The 21,689-nt window shown below is 48.7% G+C and overlaps 3 protein-coding genes across 4 annotated transcripts in view; 2 read left to right on the forward strand and 1 right to left on the reverse strand.

The window, feature by feature from the left end:
• SNRNP200 (small nuclear ribonucleoprotein U5 subunit 200) overlaps window positions 1-2,022 on the forward strand; it is a 198,884-nt gene extending 196,862 nt beyond the window's left edge. The window contains exons 43-46 of the mRNA XM_069495088.1: window positions 179-339; window positions 436-517; window positions 1,304-1,396; window positions 1,499-2,022. Of these exons, the coding sequence (XP_069351189.1) occupies window positions 179-339; window positions 436-517; window positions 1,304-1,396; window positions 1,499-1,642 (480 nt within the window). The 3' untranslated portion in view covers window positions 1,643-2,022. The remainder of the gene's footprint in view (window positions 1-178; window positions 340-435; window positions 518-1,303; window positions 1,397-1,498) is intronic.
• Window positions 2,023-3,493: 1,471 nt separating this feature from the next.
• Window positions 3,494-8,193, reverse strand: CIAO1 (cytosolic iron-sulfur assembly component 1). Its single transcript, XM_069494238.1, has 7 exons — window positions 7,937-8,193; window positions 7,235-7,383; window positions 6,968-7,079; window positions 6,782-6,870; window positions 6,348-6,549; window positions 5,659-5,746; window positions 3,494-4,807 (listed from the first exon to the last, which is right to left on the reverse strand). The coding sequence occupies exons 1-7, from the start codon at window positions 8,073-8,075 to the stop codon at window positions 4,567-4,569; spliced, it is 1,020 nt and encodes a 339-aa protein (XP_069350339.1). The 5' UTR covers window positions 8,076-8,193; the 3' UTR covers window positions 3,494-4,566.
• Window positions 8,194-8,437: 244 nt separating this feature from the next.
• On the forward strand, window positions 8,438-20,704 carry TMEM127 (transmembrane protein 127). Of its 2 annotated transcripts, none has more exons than XM_069493809.1 (4): window positions 8,438-8,562; window positions 8,881-9,293; window positions 19,166-19,330; window positions 20,069-20,704. In XM_069493809.1, exons 2-4 carry the CDS (start codon window positions 9,050-9,052, stop codon window positions 20,374-20,376), a joined length of 717 nt encoding a protein of 238 aa, XP_069349910.1. In that variant the 5' UTR covers window positions 8,438-8,562; window positions 8,881-9,049; the 3' UTR covers window positions 20,377-20,704. The 2 variants fall into 2 exon arrangements, with proteins under 2 accessions (XP_069349910.1, XP_069349909.1); XM_069493808.1 differs by having other exon boundaries at window positions 8,976-9,293.
• The last annotated feature ends 985 nt before the right edge of the window (window positions 20,705-21,689 follow it).

Genomic DNA, 21,689 nt, shown 5'->3' on the forward strand with positions numbered 1-21,689 from the left:
ACTCTGAAGCTAGAGATGCTAGAGAGGCTGCCAGTTGTGGGCCGTGTTCTTTTTGGAGGTGTCTCTTTAGATGATTTGACAGTGTAGGAAATAAAAGTTAGCAGCTCTTTGGAGGCAGTGTCATTTGCTGTTGGTCGGTGTTCTCCCCTCTTCCCTGACTTCTGAATACCCACTGCAGGGGGTGGAGAGTGTTTTCGACATCATGGAGATGGAGGATGAGGAACGGAATGCATTGCTTCAGCTGACTGACAGCCAGATCGCGGATGTGGCCCGCTTCTGTAACCGCTACCCTAATATTGAACTGTCTTATGAAGTGGTGGATAAGGACAGCATCCGTAGGTGAGCCAGAGAGGGTCCCTGCCGGGGGCACTTTGACAATGTAATGTGAACCCACTGCCACGGTACTGACGCGCTGCTCTGCTTTTCCCCCTGCAGTGGTGGCCCAGTTGTGGTGCTGGTGCAGCTGGAGCGAGAGGAGGAAGTCACAGGCCCTGTTATTGCACCTCTCTTCCCACAGGTGCGTTCTGGTAGCTGCCTTTACCAGGTGTCAACTCACCTTATTCACTAGCTAGATCCTGAGTACCAGGGTGCATTGTCAGGACACTGGGCTTTTCTAGGTAGTATTTCTTTTGTCTCCTTTCTATTGCCACTTATTGTGCTTCTAGTTCAGTTCTTTACCCACAGAGAGAAAATCTTATTCTCTTTATATGGGAGAATATCTGGTTTCTGCTGTCAGCCTTCAATTAAACTGTCATATTTAATTCTGTTAACTAGCTTTTCAGTAGGCTATGAGGAAAGAGTGCTTTAAACTGGGACGTCAGGGCTTTATGACAGTGGAGTGGCCAACAGAGAGGCCTTAATAGAAGAGGCAAGGCTTCAGAAGAGGCCTTCCACAGGGCCTGCTTTGGATCCTCCGTGCTGCAGGTTCAGCTCCATGTTAAGATTTTTCTCAGCTGGTATATGTGCTTTGTACTGAAAGGGGTACTGAGAAACTCAAAGCTGCCAGGCCCCAAAGACTAGATCTCTACCAGTAGTGCAATCTTGGCTTCAGTGGCAAGCACTAAGTGGGAGAAGGTACAAGGAATGAGTCAGGATCAACAAATGAGTTCATCTGCTTACTTAAACAGTAAGCCTCCAGCCTTAAGTCCATTTGAAACACCTTTTGACAGTTTGAAAAATCTTAGTTATATCAAATTATATTTTAGAAAGGAACTTTGAAAAGCCTTCAGATTTTTGTTGTCCTGCTTTTTGTAACCATTCTCAAGTTCTTTGTGCTGAAATGATTGGTTTTTGGTCACTGCAGAAACGTGAAGAGGGCTGGTGGGTGGTGATTGGAGATGCAAAGTCCAATAGCCTCATCTCCATCAAGAGGCTCACCCTGCAACAGAAGGCCAAGGTGAGTGTATCCACCGGCCCTAGCATTTGTTCTGGAAGGTGGGGCAGGGTGAGAACTCTACTTGTGTCCATGCTCGTCCTGATTTCTGCCTGTTTTCCATAGGTGAAACTGGACTTTGTGGCCCCAGCCACTGGTGCCCACAACTACACTCTGTACTTCATGAGTGACGCTTACATGGGATGTGACCAGGAGTACAAATTCAGTGTGGATGTGAAAGAAGCTGAGACGGACAGTGACTCAGATTGAGTCCTGAGGCATTTACTTTTGCGTAGAGGAGAGTTGAGCCAGAATTAGAAACATGTACAGTTGTAGGGATCTTGGTTGTGGAGACCAGTCCTGTCAGCCTGGGTGACCATTTACTTATGTGTAGAGGAGAGTTGAGCCAGAATTAGAAACATGTACAGTTGTAGGGATCTTGGTTGTGGAGACCAGTCCTGTCAGCCTGGCTGGCCATCAGGGCTGGTGCTGTCCCAGCCCACCTCCACTTACTTTTCCCTTTTGCCCCCTTGCTGTGGCAAACTCTGGATCCATTGTCTGCAGGTGTCATGTCAAGCATTTTTAAGGTATGTTGCTGGTACTTGAGTCAGACCTTCTAATAAAATAACGGCAAAACCTTTTGTCTTTGCAGTGATTCCGAATTAAAAGTTTTCTTTAATCTAAGGGCTTGGCCAGAAAGATTTGGTTTTATTTTTTAGTTTGAACTTGCTTATAATCATTACTTCTGGAGGACAAGCCTGCTCTTTAGTTGTGCTGTTACCTGTAGCTATTACACTCAGTCTGGAGGAGGGAACGCTGGGGGGCAGCTTCTCTTCAGTCAGGCGCATGACCCTGAACCCCCTCCGCAGTGTTAGCCACACACCAGCACTACTGCAGGAGCCAACACTGAGCCTTGGTGGATAGATCACAGCTTAGAGGTTTCTCAGGATCCGTATTCTGCAATTCTGCAGTGGCCCCTCCCAGAGGGAGGCAGCACCAGCAAGGGTGTTAAAATGTACCACCTGGATGTGACCCAGTCTTGGTAAACTGATTTTGTAATCCCAATCTTCAGATTTTTCTCTTTGAATTCTTGCCTTCTGTTGTTCTTTAGGGATGTGCACAAAACCAAAAGATGATTCTGAAGGGCAGTTTCCCTAGGTCACAGTTTCCAAATGATTTGATCTCAGGATCCCTTTACACTACAAAAAATTAAGAACCCAAAAGAAGTTTGGATGTCCTTTTTTTAATCACAGGAATTTCTCAGTTTTGGAGACTAGCCCAAAGACCTATTACTATCTGGGTTATATCCATTGGTATTTACTATATTAAAAATTTTTTAAATTTATTTTAAAATACCTCCTAAAACAAAATAAATCCAGGGAGAAGGGTAGCATTCTATAATTTTGCAAATCTCTTTAATGTCTGGCTTAATAAAAGACAGTTGGATTCTTATATGTGTTTCTACATCCAATATTTTATGTCATTTGTGTTGAAGCCTTTTCAGGTAACTGTGGCTGTTGTTTGATGCTATACCAAGACTCTACAAGGGGTAGTCTCTTAAAGGCAATGTGGAATCTGAAACCTTATCAATGCATTCTTATACTCTGTTACATTTAAAACCCACTGGCCTGTCTTACACTTTGAATGAATCTCTTACCCATGAATGATTTTGTAACATGCATTGGTCATTTGGAAAATTGTTCCAAATGACTATGCATTTCATTACCAAAATGTCAGCCAAATAGCCAAATCTAATACCACAATTTGCTAGTTCCTTCAAGTAAAAACGGTATGCCATGAAGAACGGCTGATTCAGCTTGGATCTCAGTTGCACAACTGCTTTTCCTCAAGGCAGCCATACTTCAGTGTGCGGCAGAAGTGCTTTATGTATGCTTCCTATTTCTCAGAATATTAGAATTATTCTCTAGGGTCAATATTTAATATAATTAATCATTACTAGTTCTATCAAGGGCATTTCTAAGTGAAGTTGGCAATATTTTTACTCTTGAGTACAAGGCAGTGAAGACTGTGACTAGCAGTTTGTTGCTACCAGCTCAGTTCATGCCACAGTGCCAACAGGTGAACTCATGGACACTCCCCGCTTCAAAAAAAAAAGGGGGGGGGTCTTGGGACTCCCAGGGATATGCACACATTTTGAGAACCACTGCTCTAGGTACTGTCCCAGTTATTCTGAAATCTAAAATCTTTAGAAACATGATTTCTATAGTGTAAAAACTTAAGGTTATAGCTTTGGGGGCCATCCTCGCATCAAAACCCATTTAGAAGTGATGGTCAGAGACAACCTAAGACTGAAGAACTGATTGCCTATGGCAATGTTTCTCAATTTTTCTTCATTATCACTCCCCTAAAGAGCCTTATTAGATGTCTTTTTCCTAAACACCCCCACCAAAAAAATGTAATACCACAGATATGCTATGTTTATGTGCTGTGGGCTGTTAGAGGGCCACAAGCTATTGGCTCTAAGATATTTTTCCCCTCCCCCCAATGAAGAACTAGTTTGCATCCCTGTTGAGAAATGTACAGCTTGTGTCCAGTAATAATTCCCTTTAGGATTTCCCTATTTATTTTTTTTGTATCCCCAGCTGCCATCACAGCATAATGGCACAAGGAGGTACGTGAGAGTTTCTAAGAGAAAGTAGAGGTATCCCTCCCTCTAAACAAACCTGCATTAAGACAAAAATTTCCTTCAATATTAATTGGATATTTTAAATGCAGGAACTTACCCAGAAATTGGGAAGGCAGGACCTACTTCAGATGAGGCTTCACTATGGAAATATTTTAAATTGTGAGTGCCTTATAAAGTAGGACTTGAGATTCAGCTGGGTTACTTTTATAAAGCTTACAACTTCAGAAAGGTCTGAGACACATATGCCCCATTATATATATATATAGTGATTACAAACAGTATATTCATCCCTCCTCCCAAATTTAACACTGTGACCTAAAGCAAAATCTGTGGCACAGTAACAATGCACTGATGTTCTATAGCCCTTTACTATGGCCCTCAGGTCTAAGGAGGGGAAAGTTCTGTGGTCCACACCTCTACCCAAGTCCAAATAGAAGCCAGCGAAGTTAAATGAAGGTTAAGGATGCTCCCCCAGGTCCCCTCAGGGCCTGGAAAAGTCTTATGACATTTTCTGGGAAACCAATACTCTGTCCAAAGTCAAAGTAGCTCAGAGGCCTTCAGGCCGCTGATACTTCCAGAAGGCCACTTCCCCATCATCACTGCAGGAGGCCAGGAGCCCCTGCTCCTTGGGGTTCCAGGCCACACAGTTGACATCCTGGGAATGAGCCTGACGCAAGTGGGCTGTCAAGGAGAAGGTGGGCTGCTGTGGATCTGAGCTGGGGTCCTCTTCAAACACTCGGATGGCATCATCCCCACAAGCTGTAGCCAGTGCCCCTGTCAGCTGACACCTGGGAGGAAGATGCACATCAGTGGGTAATGTAGGTGGCTTCTCCCTCCCCAACCTAGCTAATTAGGTAGGAAAGATTTGTTCTACACTGCCCAGCCTGTTCTCTTCCCAAACTTCATGCCTCAGCTAAAAGTCTCTTACTGAGTTTCCCTGACTAATACAGGGCCACAAACATCACCCATCTAAGGCTTTGGGTGCTTCCATCTAGTACCCCCTCATATACTTACCCTAAAAAATGACATACAGTTCTGAACCGTACTTTTCTCTCTTAGCATAAGCAGTTTCCCATGTCATGAAGTATTCTCAACGCTTTTTTTCAGTGACTTAATAGGCTGTTGGGTTTTACCACATTTATTTAAGTTCACTTTTGTTGAGTAAATACGTTGTTTCCACATGTTTGCTAATGTAAAGCAAGCTTGGGTACACATCAGTGTTTTCATTGTTTCAGATTATTTCCTAGAGATCAATTCTAAGGGCTGGAACTGCCCTCTGACATACTCTCCTATATAAATGGTGCAGCTTTTCTGGCCTGCATAACGGCAGAGTCAGTGTTAGCAAACCATAAATACCCCAGCCACGAATCCACAAATTCAGTCATTTCTGAATAGTATGATGCCCTTACAGCCTGGGATCTTAACCCAGGTGCAAGCTTAGGTCTGTTCCCCGCTCCTGTGCATCCCAGGCCAGCCAGCTCTAAGCCAGCACGGTAGAGTCAGGCCAGACCTGAAGAAATGGGGGTAGTTGCTCTTAATTCTCGTGCACTCCTTCAAGGTGGCAGAGTGCAGCATAGGTCATGACTTACCTGAAATCCCTGCTATGGGGTGGGGGACGGGATGGGGATGGACATCTTACCAAGCAACGTCATAAATGGTCCTGGAGTGGAAGCCCGACAAAGTGCAGATGCATTTCCAGCTGGGGTCAGAGCTGCTACATGCCACGCCTGCAGGACAGACTTCTCTTAAGATGTTTCCATATCCCAGGCATCTCAAGGGAGTAATTGAACCACGGCAGAGTGAGCCCTCCCTCACCCCCACTTTCAATTAATTATGAGTCTGTGTCTCCATTCCTCTGTCCCCATCCTCATTGATGTGCCTTACACACTGGCCAGACTGGCCTTTCTAAAGCAAAATTCCGAGAAGAAAATGTTCCTGTTCTGCTGCAGACTATATCTAGCTACTTAGTCTGCCTTTGAAGGCCACCCATCAGCCAACCCAACTCACTTTATTCCTTCTCAACCCCTTTATATACTACATCCCATCTAAATGAATCACCATTCCTCCCATAAGTCTAGGCATTCTCACCACCAATGCCTTTATTCACTGTTGGATTTTCACCTGGAATTCTCGTGTAAAAATCTCATGTTAAAATCCTACATATCCTTTTAAATTGGATGAAATGGCTCTGTCCACAAAGCTTTCCTGGTTCTTCCAGCACTCAATCTGGTGCCCTCTTGTGGCACATCTTTTACCCCAATTTGCTACCATTCAAGAATGTCCCTTAGCAGACCGTGAACCTCTGGAGCTCCACCACTGGACCCTCACCTTGTTCATTGCCTGGTAGATACTGGCACCAGATGCGCACGGTCCGGTCATCACTGCAAGATGCCAGGCGCTGGCCACTGGGGTCAAAGGCCAAGCTCCACACAGTGGATTCATGGCCCTCAAGAGTAGCACAGCATACCCAATCATCCTCTTCCTCCCGGTAGAGCTTCACTGTGTCGTCATAGCTGGCAGAGGCTAACAGCTGAGGGAAGGGAAAAGGAGACCCAGCCTGTATGGCCCAGGAAGTGCCTGTGGTTCCAATACCTCTCCCTGCCAGGATAGGACAGTCCTAGGGATCTGTTTTTATAAAGGGACTAATGTTTTTTGGTCACAGATAGAGATCCCTGTGAAAGTCAGGTCAAGGCTGAAAAGCAGAGGGCACAAACCTCCACATCAGAGTTCCTTCCCACTAAGAGATCTTGCCTGACTCTTACCTCCTGGCTCGGGTGCCAAACCACATGCTTGACATCCTGTGTATGGGAGTTGAGGACACTGACACATTCATACTCATCTTCTTCATCAACTGTGGAAGAGAAAAAGAAAGGAACCCAAGAGCCAACCCTGTTGGCCACACAAAGAGGGATGTCTGTCAGGAGGTTCCCAATTCCACCTGGACTCACCTTCCCAGACCCACACGCTCTTATCTCGGCTGCAGGTGGCCAGGAGGTTGCCAGATGGGGCCCAAGCCACTGACTTGACCTCATTTTCATGGCCCTCAAGGGTAGTTACACACTGTGAAAAGGGAAGAGGGATGAGAATTAATGGTAGCTAAGACCCCTGGGGTCCTTCTCGTGGGTATAGCCCAACTGGCCCAGGATGGCTCAGGTTGCTGAACCAGCCCAGGGGAGCAAACAGGCAACAATCCTCCTCCTATCCAGCCTGGTTACCTCAAAGTCATCCTGGTTCTTCTTCCAAATGCAAGTGGTAGCATCAAAGCTAGCAGAAGCCAGGTAATTACCGCAGGGAGACCAGGCCACCTTCCGTACAGTGCGCTGGTGGCCTTCAGAAAGGACAGACTTGCAGATCCAGCTATCACCTAAAAGCAGAGGACAGGCCAAGCTCTGGAGCTGGGTGTGCAAGAAGGTGCAAAGCACCAAGGAGCCGTTTAATAACGGGGTGGGGGTGGGGCTGGGGCCGGGGGTGGATGGTAGTATTGGAGCCAAGCTCGGGGCCAAACCTCAATCGGTGTATTTAACATGTTTTTTAAACAACAAAGATGTAACTAACTCTACTTCTGGAGGCATCCTTCTAAACTGCCAATGACTACCAAAATGTCCTCGGGATAAAATTTGAACCTCGCAGTCCAGTTGCAAGTTACTCTGTAGCCTACTTTCCCACCACAGTTGTCTCCCCATTTTCCTCCCTCAGCAACCATCACAATTCCAACAGTTCCAGCCTGTCTGTTGACATTTTTGTTTCCCTTCCAATACCTGCCAACTTCTTTGCCTGAAAATTCCTTCTCAGAGTGTCTAACGTGACTAGAAGGTCGCCTCTCCTCCCTCGGCGGGTAACCCCGTTCGGAGTCGACCTCCCCGGCAGGCTGCGCACTCACACTATGCGCAGGCGGAGGCCTCAGCGGCGGGCCTTACCCTCGATGCCCCAGATGCGGATTGTCCGGTCGCCACCGCAGGAAGCCAGCAGGTTCCCCGCGGGGTTCCAGGCCAGGAACCAGCAGCGAGAGTCCGGGTGCGCCGGGACACGGCCCAGAAGCACCAGCGAGTCCTTCATGGCGGCCCGGCGCAGAGTGAGGAGGAGATGGGCAGGATCAGCCGCGCCAACAGCGGGTCTCACCGCGCAAGTCTCCGGGACGCCCACTCCCAGCTCCGCGGCCGCCTGAGGCTCCCGCTTCCGCCTGAGGGCCCGGGTTGTCCTGGGAACTAAAGTGCCCGCGGCTACAGCCGCGCGGCCCCCTGGGAGTTGTAGTCGCTCCCCTCACCACCCCCAGCAGAAAGTATAGTGGCACCGCCTTGAACTATCAGTCCCGTGAGGCCCTGCGCAGAGCCGGCAGCACCGCCCAGGCTGTGACGCGATGCGGAGGAGGCGGGGACCGGGAGAGGCGGAGGCGGAGGCAGAGCAGGAGGAAGCCGGAAGTGCATAGGGTCCGGGTCGGTCCGGGCGTTGCGGGATTGGGGCCTGGAATCGCTCGGCCCCCGGCAGCTGAGAAGCCCGTGACAGGGCAGAGCTGCGCCATCCCAGCCCTGAGGACTGCTGACCGGTGAGGAACGGTGGGCGACGTGGGGAGAGCCCTTTCTCCGCACAGGTCGCACCCCAAAGCGCCGGTCCCAGATTACCCGTCCCCGGTCCCCGCGGCCCAGCCCAGTCCTCCGCCCCTCAGCACCCTCTGGCCGAGACCCCAGAGCGGGTATCTTCGCCACCAGCAGCCGATCTCCAGTACCTCCGCCCCCCACCCGGATCTGTCCAGACCCCATCTGGCCCGCGGCCCTCTTCGGGTTTTCGTCCTGCAGCCCCATTCCAAAGTCCCCCACCCCCGCCCCCCAATCGCCGCAGCCCTCCTGTCTCCTCTCCGCCCTAGGTCCCACCCCCCCCTTCTCTGGTGTCGGCCCTGACAGCCGCGCGCCTGCCTCACCTGCCGCGAACCCAGAGCAATCGCTCTTTTCCCCGGGACAGGCAGGCTCTGCGAGCCCCGCAGAGGTCGGCGGCGACCAGCAGCGACCGCAGAGCGACGGCGGGCGGCCCCGGGCATGTACGCCCCCGGAGGCGCAGGGCTGCCCGGCGGGCGCCGGCGGAGGAGCCCGGGAGGCAGCGCTCTGCCCAAGCAGCCGGAGCGTAGCCTGGCCTCGGCCCTGCCTGGGGCCCTGTCCATCACGGCGCTGTGCACTGCCCTCGCCGAGCCTGCCTGGTTGCACATCCACGGAGGCACCTGTTCCCGCCAGGAGCTGGGGGTCTCAGACGTGCTGGGGTACGTGCACCCGGACCTGCTGAAAGGTGAGGGCACTGCGCGCCGCCCCTCCAGGTCTCGGTGAGGGCCAGAATGTGGTGTGAGCTGAAGCTAAGATAGCTAGGGGCAGGCACTTGGTTGAAGGAAACATCCCTATTCCTGCCTGGTGTTCATGCCCACCAGGTGGCTCTGTTTGGGGTCCGGCCGCTCATTAATTCCGATGTTATTCAGCTAAGCACCTACTCCTCACAGCCCTGCTAATCCAGACTGCTGCTATTTTAGGATTCTGCCGGAGGAAGGGCGCTGTATATTCAGAAAAGATAAAGGTGCTAGGTGTCACAATTAGCTTTCCCCTTCTAAGGAAGCTGTGGGATACGGGAAAGTTTCTTTGCTGCAGACTGGTTAGTGGAGGAATAGGAACTTTTAATATTACTAGGTTTTAAAAGATAGTTTAATGTTCTATGGTAATTGTATTTTTTTTAGAGAAAAAGGGGGTCTATGGCATTTTAGGTAATCAGAAATCAGTTCCATTGCCGCTCTCAGTAAAACAGTTGGAATTTGGTTTTTGGAACGATTACAAGTATGCCTGACTGAGGTAAGGTTGCTTTGTTCATTGTCATGCTTTCCAGCCAGGTAGACAGCTAAAGCCTGTAGGAGGGTTCCAGGGAGTCCCATAGTTCATCCCAACCAGTTTTGTCTCCAGAGTGAGGTAAAGGCTGTGTGATACGAGGGCAGGACTGCACCACCTGGTTTTTACCCTAAAAAAGGTCAGTGGGCCCCAAACAGTCCTCAGTAACAACACTGTTCATCACCCCCAAGGTCTTTTGAACCATCTTGAAGGTCTTCTTATTTCCTCCCTTTGCTATTCGCTGGCTGTGACACATTCCAGATGTTTACTTCCCCTATATCAGAACACTTCCTGTTAGATATCCACACACTGGATTTGGTGAAAAGAGCCAAGTTCCCCTCTGTGTATTGGATCATATATTGCTGCTGCAGGTCTAGGCTGAAAAGCCTCATCCTTGTGGCCTAATGTCTTTCTTTCTCTGAGTGTTCTCTTACTGTATTGCATCTCTCTTGCCTGTTAGAGGCTTTAGGGTGATTTTGTAGGGAACAGGTTGGGGGCTTCTGGTTTGTTTCTAGGCTACACAGTGATGATATCCTTTGCTGGAATGGCTCATTAAAACCAAAGTTACACACATGATGGAGGCCTTGTGATATGCAGCCTTTTCTCAAACATGTAACTGATGGCGAATGGGCATGAAGTTTGAGTGAGTCAGGATGGTTTTCCCCTCAGCACATTGTCCTAGACTTGCCTTCTTTGAAGCATAGTTGCCATGTTCCCTCCGCTTCGTGCAGGCTTTTGCATTTGATCCCATGGTGTTTCAGTGTTTCAGGAATTCACTGTCACCCACAAACTAGGAGTGAGTTCCCAATGCTCCCCTTTGCAGATCATCCCTGGCAGTGGGGAAGGGGGCTCATAAAATTCACATGATGGAGGAAGAGGCAGTCTCTCCCTCTACTAAGTGATCCCACATTCTTATTTCAGAGGTCTAGGAAGCTGTGGCCCAGAAAAGTGAATTGATCTCCTCAAGGCTACCCAGTTGAGGGTGGCATAGCTGAGACTACCTCATATCTGTTGATGCCAGTATAAAATGGTGCTGTCTCATTGATGGTTTTTATCCTTTGTTTTACTTCAGCTGTCATAAGGAATGATCTCACAATCATTCCATTTGGGGTGCATCCTTGTCAAAGGCATGTTAAAAAGAAAAATAAATTTTTGGTCCAGGTTTTCCTTTGTTCACATATGTATGTACCTTTTCTAAGAAATTATTCAGACCAAATTTTGTCTTTGGCAAAACGTGTTTCCTTAACCTTTATTGGTACATTTGTTCACATGTTTAGAGATCCTAACCCATGTATGGTTTCTACCTGCTCGTCTGTGGCCATCTCCTTGGCCGTTGCAAGCTAAGAATACTTTGTGCCCGTCATTGGGAGAGTTGAGGGCACATGAGGTACCACAGAAGAAGGTGAGGAATCAGAAGGTCACTGACTATGTCTCCTCTCCCTTCTCCCTGTACCTGTTGCTTTTTTGGTATCCAGTGGGCCTCAGACACGTGGTATCTTGTGTGACTGTGCTGATCCTCAGGGCCTCACAGAGGCCCTGGAAGCCTAGGGTATTTATTCCCTATCTCAGGAGGAGCAGAGCCATTGCACACAGATGTGGTGCACATAGATACTTCCAGAGGGAGAACAGCCCTTGCCAGTTCTCTGCAGGTGAGGGGAGTGGGCAGGCCCCAGGCTCAGAGCAGCCTTACCATTTCTCACCCCTGACTCAGTGCCATGCGTTGGCATTATGCTAAGCACACTCCATGCCTGCCTTTAGTTTCTTCTAGACAGCATCTTTATTCGGTAGGTACTGTCATCAGCCCCACTTCACAAAGGTCGCCAGTCAGTGAGGTCAGGTAATTTGCTCAAGAGCACACAGCTAATCCAAGTGGCATCAACTCCAAAGTCCATACTCTTGCCACAACGCCTCAGTGCACACCAAGTTTCTTTTTTTCCCATCTGAGTTGCCCAAGGCTTATCACTTCCCTATTCTAGTTGAGTTTTATCACAAGCCCAGCCAAAGCTGTGTTTTTTACCATAACCTTGTCACCTCAGTGTTGGGGCTCAAGTTGATGAACCTGAGGCAAAGCCGCTCACCCTCCCACTGTCATTCACAGAGCTTCAGAGGGTTTAGCCAATGCCAGCTGGCTCCAAAGAGCCCCTCCTGGATTCTCGCCTCAGCCTCCCCAGGGGGTGCCTGCTTCTCACATAGCTGTTCAACCTGGGCCTGTATCCAGAGTGTACTCAGACCTTTAGTGGCCCCAGGGAGGGAGCCCCAGATAACGATTCCTTCTGAGCACCAGATCCTTTCTGCCTCCCAGCTGTGACCAGCAAAGGGCAGCGCTGGCAACAGCCTCAAGAAGCGCCTTTGGAGAAAGAGGAAGTTTGGATTAGAAGTGTAGTGAATCACAATTGAAACAGCCACTGGAAGATCACGGGCCTTCCAGGGAGGGCCCATGCACCTGAGGGGTGGTGACTGATGCAGCTGGCATTGCCAAGTCCTGCGGAGCCTGTCCTCCTCAGAGGCAGCTCTATTAGGACCATTAGTATCTGTGAGATGACCCTGCCAGGCACTAGAGGGCCCTGTCGGGGGCCTATCTGGAAGCTAAAAAAGTCACAGTGCAGAGAGGCCTGAGAGGCCGAGCAGGTGGGATGGATGCATACAGAGAGGGATTGGGGAAGTGCTTGTAACTCCAGTGAGGAGGGAGGAAGATGAGACAGAATCAGGGAGCTGGTCAGAAGCCACTTTAGCCTTCCTTCCTGCAGCCTGTTTGGGTCAGGAGAGGTTAGAGCAATGGGCAGGTAGAGAGGAAGAGCTGGGGCCTTCAAAACAAATCCAGCCCAGTGACTCACCGGTGACCTTGAGCAAAGTCAGTTCCTTGGGATCCTATTACATAGCAGCTGCCTTCTTCCCTGATGACTAGAGAGCACGGTCAAGCAATGTTTACCAAAATAAATAGGCCAGGGCACAAGTGGAGGATAGGCTGTGTTCTGGGTCTGGCCAGGGTGTATGGACTGCATCACTGGCTTGAACTTAAAGTTAGGACCCTGCCTGATGTGCCCTTTCTCTCCCACAAATAAAATTATACACACATAACCTTTGGGATTTTGTTTCTCCAGCAGTCCTCTAGGGAGCAGATGTTTGTAGCCCTCCCTGCCATATGATGTCTAGGAAAGGAGGAGAGAAAGGTGTTGAGATACTGACCCCCAGGAGAGTCTCTGAACTGGGTTCTGAGTGTGTCTGGGATAACTACACCTGCTCTTCCTGTGTGATCTGAGACCCTCTGATGAAAAGGTACCTGTGATGTGGGGCCAGCTCCCAGGGTATCCATTAGCATCAGCCAAAGGGAGTTCACATTTGGCTTTCCCACTCACCCTGAGGGTTTGCTCACGGCTTTGGAGTGGAAAGGTAGTTACGATGAAAGAAAACCTGTTTGAGTTTTGGGCCAAAAGCTACTTCTCTGTACCACATCGTCACTCTGGTGGGGCAGACCCTTAGTCTGGCTTTAGTAGGCTCCTTCTTTGGCCCACATTGGCTGATGTGTGTAGTTGAGGAAGTTTCCTAAGAAAGATAGACAGGCTGGGGTGATGCCACTGTGGCCCCTGGTTATTGGGCCAGTAACAGTATAGGTGGCTGCTCTTTCACAGGCATGGTGTCAGCTCCCAGCCTACCTGTGGTGGGAGGGGTGGACATTACTGCTTTCATTTGATCGATGAGAGCGCAGAGGTCTAGGGCAGTCAAGTGACTTGCTCAAGGTAACACGTAGTCTGTAGTAGACCTAGGATTTGGCACCAGGTCCAGAGCCTTTCTGGTATCCCAACCACTTCCAAGAGCTGGTCTCTGATGGCTATAATGCTATAGAAGCTTAGATACCCTACCAAGTAGGTTTTGCCCAATAATTCTTTATATGAGCACTTTTCATCACTTAATGACATAGCGAGACCTCTCCCCAGGTTCTTGGACTTTCCTTTTTTGCTTTTTTATGAGATTTTGTGCTTCAAGCTATTCTTTTAGTGAGCTCAGCAGCTGCTGGCTCTAAGGATGGCTGTGACAACATTCATATTGGCTTTTGACCCTTCATTCACATACAAGGCTTTAGGATTTGATTGACTATCTCCAGGGAAACCTAAAGTAGCTAACTCTGGTGCCTAGTGATTCCAAGTAGCACAGTGCAGGGGAGCCTGACCCGGATTTGGAATCTAGCTCTGCACTGTGTGGCCTGAAGGAAGTCACTTTACCTCCTGGACCCTCTGATTCCTCATCTGAGCTATGTGGTGAATCCCCCACCGTGGCAGTGAGGATTAACTGAGATAACATTTGACCCATCTGTGTGTGCAGGCCATTCCCGGAGGGGTACACAAGTCACCTCCAACAATGTTTGCCTCTGAGGAGGGGCAGATAGACATCTGGAAGGGAAGGGACATCCTCTCTGAAGCCTTTTATCATGTGCATGTCTTCCTTATTAAATGTATTATGAAACATAAGACATAGAGTAGTGTATGTAATGGATTTACATTTTTTTTTTTTTTTTTTTGTTGAGACAGAGTCTCACTTTGTTGCCCAGGCTAGAGTGAGTGCCGTGGCGTCAGCTTAGCTCACAGCAACCTCAGACTCCTCGGCTTAAGCGATCCTACTGCCTCAGGCTCCCGAGTAGCTGGGACTACAGGCATGCGCCACCATGCCCGGCTAATTTTTTCTATATGGATTTTTAGTTGACCATATAATGTCTTTCTATTTTTAGTAGAGACGGGGTCTCGCTCAGGCTGGTCTCGAACTCCTGACCTTGAGCGATCCACCCGCCTCGGCCTCCCAGAGTGCTAGGATTACAGGCGTGAGCCACCGCGCCCGGCCTGGATTTACATTTTTAAGGTTAACAAAATGAACATCCTTGTGTTCGCCATCCAGTCAAAGAAAGAGAATAGTCTCTTTGAAGCCCCCACGTATTACTGTTTTCACTCTGAGAGCCTGGCTGCATTAAGTAATGCAAGTGGAATCCGACACAGCCTGCTGCAGAGCGGCATGTGACCTCTGGCAGGTTATTCTTGGAAGCACTAGAAAAACACTTTCGTCCTGCCCCATCACTGCCACAGGCCACGTGGACCCCAAGAACTATCTCAGAGAGCTTTTAACAATATTCAAAATAAAGCCAGGAGATAGCCCTTGTCTCCTAGAGCTTTTCTTTCAGTGAGGCCCTGTGTGCTGGCTAAGGCTATGTGGGGCTGGATTAAATGAAGGCTGGTCCTGGTTGCTGGCAGAGCTCACACACAGGCAAGCTTCCTGGCAGTAGGCAGTTACCCAGGCTGGATGCTTGGGACCAAAACAGATGGTCAGCAGATAAGAGATCATGACAGATAGCTCTGAGGGCGGCTTGGTGGGTGACCCAAAGCCCAGACGAGGGCATATGAGCCTCCATCTGGGCCCAGCTAGCATCTGCTTGGTGAATTCTGAACTTGACAGAATGCTCAGTATGCATGCTCAGTCACAAAGGCCCAGGGCCACCCTCTGCCCAAGACCCCATGATGCCAGCATCTGCTGTCTTGAGTCAGCTTTGTTGAGATTAGGTCCCCTCCCCAGGTTCTTGTACTTTCCTTCCTCGGTCCACTTTCCTCTGAAGTCTGGGACCAGTGTTTCTTGAAGTGTAGGGCTTGGACTACCTGCATGGGGGTTACCTGGGCTGTTTTTTAAAAGTTAAGATTCGGCCGAGCGCGGTGGCTCACGTCTGTAATCCTAGCCCTCTGGGAGGCCGAGGTGGGCGGATCGTTTGAGCTCAGGAGTTCGAGACCAGCCTGAGCAAGAGCGAGACCCCATCTCTACTAAAAATAGAAAGAAATTATATGGACAGCTAAAAATATATATAGAAAAAATTAGCCGGGCATGGTGGTGCATGCCTGTTGTCCCAGCTACTCGGGAGGCTGAGACAGGAGGATTGCTCGAGCTCAGGAGTTTGAGGTTGCTGTGAGCTAGGCTGATGCCACGGCACTCACTCTAGCCTGGGCAACAGAGTGAGACTCTGTCTCAAAAAAAAAAAAAAAAGTTAAGATTCCCAGGCTCTGCTCCAGACCTAGAACTCAGACTCACTAAGCGAGGTAGCTTGCCTGTAATCCCAGAGTTTTGAGAGGCTGAGGTGGGAGGATCGCTTGAGGCCAAGAGTTCGATACCAGCCTGGGCAACACAGTGAGACCTCATCTGTACCAAAAAAAAAAAAAAAAAATAGAAAGAAAAAAACATTAGGTCACTAAATATGAAATGTCCAATTTTAAATCAAAAGCATAGTTTACTATATCTCAAACAAGAAGCAGTACGATTAATCAAAGTATGCGCCTAAACTATCGACACAGTTTTGCCATCTGAACAGTAGCTTATTTATGCCGGCAGCAAAGAAGCCTAGAGAACATGTGGCAATGAAATCACCAAAGGCATTTTCATAGCTTGTTGAGAATTGAATATTTTTCCTTGCAAGAAATGGTCTAAAGCCTCCAAGAAGTGGTAGTCAGTCAGTGCAAGGTCTGGTGAATATGGTGGATGACAAAGAGTTTCCAAGTCCAGCTTCTGTAGTTTGAGCAGCATTGTTTTTTTGCGACATGTGGTCTTGCAAGAGGATTGGGCTGTCTGTATTAACCAATCTCGGCTGCTTAATCACAAGCATCCTCATCATTTCATCCAACTGGTTGCAGTAGACATCTGCTGTAATCGAGTGACCAGATTTCATGAAGCTGTAGTGGGTAATACCAGTGGTGGACCACTAAGCAGACACCATTGGCTTTTTGTGATGAATGTTTGGTTTTGGACTGTGTTTCGGCACTTCCTCTTTATCCAACCATTGTGCCAAATGCTTGTGATTGTCAAAAAGGATCCATTTTTCACCACACATAACAATACGGTATAGAAATGTTTCACCTTTATGTCATGACAACAAAGAAAAGCAAGCTTCAAGATGATTTCTTTGCAGATACTCATTTAATTCATGCAGAACCTATCCATCCAGCTTCTTTACTTTGTCCATTTGTTTCCAATGGTCCAATATTGTTGGAATAGTAACATCAAACCTTGCTGCTTATTCATGTGTAGGCTGAGATGGATTCGCTTCCACTACAGCTCTCAGCTCATCATTATCCACCTTGGTCTCAGGTCGCCCACGTGGCTCATTTTCAAGATTAAAATCACCAGAACGGAACTTCTCAAACCATCAATGTATTATGCGTTCATTAGCTACATCTTTACCAAACACTTTGTTGATATTTTGAGCTGTCTGCATTGGTTCCATGATGGAACTCATATTAGAAAATAACACGAATTTTTTACTTATGTATGGTTTCATAAAAATTGCTCTAAAAAAATTTTGAAAGATAATCACAAGCCAAAATGTGCATTTGCAAGACTGAGGATGTACCTTCACAATAAGAATAAAACAAGAAGTGTCAAAAGGAAAAGTCAGAGATATCAAACTTAGTACTTAAGGAAATCAGACATTTCATACTTAATAACCTAATAAAAAAATTAAATTATGCTTCCTGGTGGTCTAGTGGTTAAGATTCAGCACTCTCAGACTCTCTGGGGGCCTAAGAACATGCTTTCACCTAGCACCCCAGTGGTTTGGATGTGCGCTAGAGGTTGGTGATCACCACCTTACACAGCCTGAGATCAAGTTTAGGAAAGGAGTCTACAGCCTGAGCCCTTGCCAAATTTTCGTAAAGCACTTGGTAACCCACAGCCTAAATGAAAGAAGAGCTTGCCAATGGCAAGAAAAGGGGAGGATGAGGAAGTTAAGGCCCATTTCCTACTTTTATTAAGACTTGGAAGACTTAATCATGGCCTGGTTTCTTTTCGGATCAGCCTTTACTCTATGTATCCTTCTGGAAGCTATGGAAGTTTGCGTAGCTATCAAAGGAGATTGACAGTGTTGTCTAATTGAAATTTTTTTAAAACAGTCTTAAAGTACTGGAAGGAAATACAAGTTGCTCTGTGTGTCTGGTGCGTGGTTGTCATCCTGGGATCTCCCTTCACCGTGACCCTAGGGACTCCTTGAATGTTGTGACTCCTGTTTCAGTGTCTTCCTTTTCCTTGATTTACTCCCTTATTTTGGTAGCGTGTGCACCCTTTGGTGCTGTTAATTTCGTAGCCTTTTGGGGATTTTGTGGTGTACAGCTAGTTGCTGCTTTCCCACTGCTGGCTTACCTTCAGCTCTGTTGAGTCTGCTCAGTCGTCCTAGGTAGCGATAAGTCCCTTTACCTTCCAGTTTTCAGAATTTTGTTTTGCACCACCCTTTCTTTTGTGTGAGTTTATGCCTTTTAAAAAAATTGTTTTCTTTTGTTCTGGTAGGGTTCAGGGAAGGAGCAAAAATAAACGTGATGGTGTAGTGCTCCATCTTTCCTAATTGATTTAATACATTCTTGTAGTTATGTACTTCTTTGAATTGCCTCAACTTCTTTTTTTCCCCTTTTCTTTATTTAATTTTATTATTGTGGTAAAATCATAAAAATTAGCATTTTAACCATTTTTAAGTGTACTGTTCAATGACATTAAGTTTGTTCACATTGTTGTACAAGCATCACCGCTGTCCATTTCTAGAACTTTTTCATCATCCCAGACTGAATCTCTGTACACATTAAATCTGCGGTCCCCAACTCCGGCCACAGCCTGTTAGGAACCGGCCTGCGTAGCCCCACCTGAGCTCTGTGCCCCCATCCCTGGAAAATTGTCTTCCCAGCCCCTGGCAACCACTACTCTACTTTCCGTCTGTATGGATTTGACTATTCTAGGAATCTTATATGAGTATAATCATACAATATGTGTCTTTGTATGTTTGACTTATTTCACTTAGCTTAGTGTCTTCAAGTTGAACTACTTTTTGGAACAAAAAGGGAATGAATGAGTAAATGGGGAATCAGCATTAATTGATCTTTGGCCTTAGCCTTTCTGGCTGTCTCAGCTTAGAAGTCAGGTTTTCTCTGCCAGCCTAAAGCATCCTTTAGTAGAATGGGTTAACATGACAGATTAATTGTCAGGATCTTTAAAAATAGAAGAGCATGGCGAATACAACAAAGAGGAATCTTGCACTTAAACTAGTCTTGTTGGAAAGATAAGGACCTGAGGTACAGGGGAGCAGTGATCCAGGGTTCCTGTCTCCTAATGTGGAGGTTGTTCCAGCTCCTTTGCAGACCAGCTAGGAGCAGGAGCTAAGACGGGTCCTCCGGTACTCACCTGGCTCCCCAGGACTGTGGTGGAGGGGGATTGAGCTCCTTCCTGGGTGGGGACTTCGTGCACCAGCGTGTTACTTGGGACCCTGAAAGTTTGCTTGTCCCTCCACAGATTTCTGCATGAATCCCCAGACAGTGCTGCTCCTGCGGGTCATCGCTGCCTTCTGCTTCCTCGGCATCCTGTGTAGTCTCTCTGCGTTCCTTCTGGATGTCTTTGGGCCCAAGCACCCAGCCCTGAAGATCACCCGTCGCTACGCCTTTGCCCACATCCTAACCGGTAAGCCCAGGGCCTGCTCATGGTGGTGGAGGAACTGCCACTGGGCGGTGCACACCGTCTGGAGTTGCAGATGGGGACTTGGATTTCTATGAGCAGACACTGTTCGAGGTGCTCATGTGAAAAGCTCTAGCCTTTCACAGAGCATTAGGGTGTGTTAGTAGCTTGCTTCGGTCATTTGCATGTACCCTTGCCAGGATCACAAGTGCACCGAGCCCAGCTGTAGAGAAGGAATGTTCTTAGAATTCCACAAGAAATCTCAAGGCTCTCTAAAAGTGGCATTTGCAGCTCAGCCGAGCTCAGTGCCTGGAATGAGCAAGGAAGGAACCAGGCTGTCTCCCCGTGTCTCCCATAGTTCATGGTGGGATTCTCTCCATGCCACCTTCCTGCCTCCCTGCAGACCAGCCTTCCCTGCTGCTACATGGCTGCACACCTCCCTCATGACCAGGCTGGTGTGTCAATTTGATTTATGGTGGTACCAACTCCAGCTCCCAAACTGCATGACCTTATCTATTCCTTTTAAGTACCCCAAACATCCAGTGGTTTTAGTATCCCAATTGCAAGTACTTAAGACAGAGAGAATCTGATCTAGACGGGGTCCCAGGCCAAGAATCCCTGGCCAAGGGAGCTCCTCCTTGGAGGGTCTGGGGTTTTGGGTAGAGAGGCTATGATTGGTTCCTAAAGCATCCTCGCTGCAGGGTGCCTGCTAATCTGCCTTCTGTGCTGTCCTCTGTCCCCTAGTCCTACAGTGTGCCACCGTCATCGGCTTCTCATACTGGGCTTCTGAACTCATCCTGGCCCAGCAGCAGCAACATAAGAAGTACCATGGCTCCCAGGTCTATGTCACCTTTGCCGTTAGCTTCTATCTGGTGGCAGGAGCCGGTGGGGCCTCAATCCTGGCCACAGCAGCCAACCTCCTGCGCCACTACCCGACAGAGGAAGAGGAGCAGGCGCTGGAGCTGCTCTCCGAGATGGAGGAGAATGAGCCCTACCCAGCAGAGTATGAGGTCATCAACCAATTCCAGCCGCCCCCGGCCTACACACCCTAGTGCCCACCATGGGCTTTCTTCCTCGGCAGCCCTCCCCGACTCTGCAGCTCCTCTCATACCCAGAGGAGCCCCTTTTCCCAGCTGGCCTCACTGGTAGGATCCTGACCATCGTCACCAAAACTTCCTAGGAGAGACTCTGCCTTTAGGGTTGTCATGTAGCCCTGCTCTCAACACCTGAGGTTCATTGATTTTATATAATGCACTGTCTCCCCTCCTGCCACCTTCTGTTCCCTTCATGTTCACTAGTCATTACCAACCAGGGATGTCATACAAGTTTTCTCCCCTCACGGACCATATCTTTAGGATTGGGACTTTTCCTTAGAGAGCTGCTGATAGTGGACAGTCCCAGATGGAAGTATCAACAGGGCCCAGGGGGAAGGGGACTGTGCCCTGCGGGCTCACTTCACAGGGATCAATGATTGCTCACAGCTGTAGCTCTGGGCTGGCCGCCCCCCACCCCCGGCCCTCATTCCTTCTCGGAGTGCTCTAATACCAGGCTGCCCACTCCGTGGAGTTCTCTGCACTTTAGTCTTTGGACTTCTCTTCACATGTGTTTTGGTTTTGTGGGGAGAAGGACCCGGTGTGGGGGAAGCAGAGCAGTTGCTCTCCCTGCCCTGCCCTTGCTTCGTGTGGCTGGAGCCCAGGCCACGAGAGCAGAAGCTGGTGTGAGACTGAGGCCTCCTGGTGCCTGTCAAGGATCAGAGGGGGACTAGATCTCCCCAGCCCCTTCACCTTTTAAATGTGAGTTGTCTTAAAAAGAAAAAACCAAGCAGCAGCAACAATATTCTCTTTTTAAAATAGGGACAAATCTGATGTTGTTTTTCAGAAACATGTCCTATTCCTTTTGGCACCACAATATTTTGGGCCAAAGCTCCTTCCAAGCCTATGGGTAGTTCCTCCCTGAGTCTCTCCCCGCAGAATGCAGCCTCCCTTCCCTTGCTCTTCCCTCCCAGTGACGGTGGCTTCCTGGGGCCTTCCTGTGGAACCCAGAGGCGCTGAGGACTGTGGCCTGGCTGGCCGGCCAGCGTGGTGCTCCTCAGGACTGCGGCACTGAGATGAAACCTGGCCTCAGTTCAGGAACAGGGGCCACAACAGGGCAGGAACTCATCGCGTAGGAACCACAACCAGTGGGGCCCCATCGTGTGAGGTGCCAGACCACACTAGCAGGCCTGGCTGTACCCTTCAGGCTCAGCATGTCCCCTAGACTGTGAATTGGGGCTACAGCTTGCTGCATGCCCCTCTCCCCTTCTTGAATGTACTCTGATCTTGCAGTGTGCTACTGGCTCTTTCTTGCCCAGCCAACACCCTGGCTA

This window comes from Eulemur rufifrons, chromosome 19, assembly GCF_041146395.1.
Source record: "Eulemur rufifrons isolate Redbay chromosome 19, OSU_ERuf_1, whole genome shotgun sequence".
Lineage (NCBI taxonomy): Eukaryota > Metazoa > Chordata > Mammalia > Primates > Lemuridae > Eulemur > Eulemur rufifrons.

Coding starts and splice junctions, on each gene's coding strand:
- CIAO1 (XM_069494238.1), bottom strand. CDS start 8,075: ATGAAGGACTCGCTGGTGCTTCTGGGCCGTGTCCCGGCGCACCCGGAC. Junction 7,384..7,936: donor CCGCATCTGGGGCATCGAGG/GTAAGGCCCGCC, acceptor CTCTGCTTTTAG/GTGATAGCTGGATCTGCAAG. Junction 4,808..5,658: donor ACCATTTATGACGTTGCTTG/GTAAGATGTCCA, acceptor TCTTCCTCCCAG/GTGTCAGCTGACAGGGGCAC.
- TMEM127 (XM_069493809.1), top strand. CDS start 9,050: ATGTACGCCCCCGGAGGCGCAGGGCTGCCCGGCGGGCGCCGGCGGAGG. Junction 9,294..19,165: donor GCACCCGGACCTGCTGAAAG/GTGAGGGCACTG, acceptor GTCCCTCCACAG/ATTTCTGCATGAATCCCCAG. Junction 19,331..20,068: donor CTTTGCCCACATCCTAACCG/GTAAGCCCAGGG, acceptor TCTGTCCCCTAG/TCCTACAGTGTGCCACCGTC.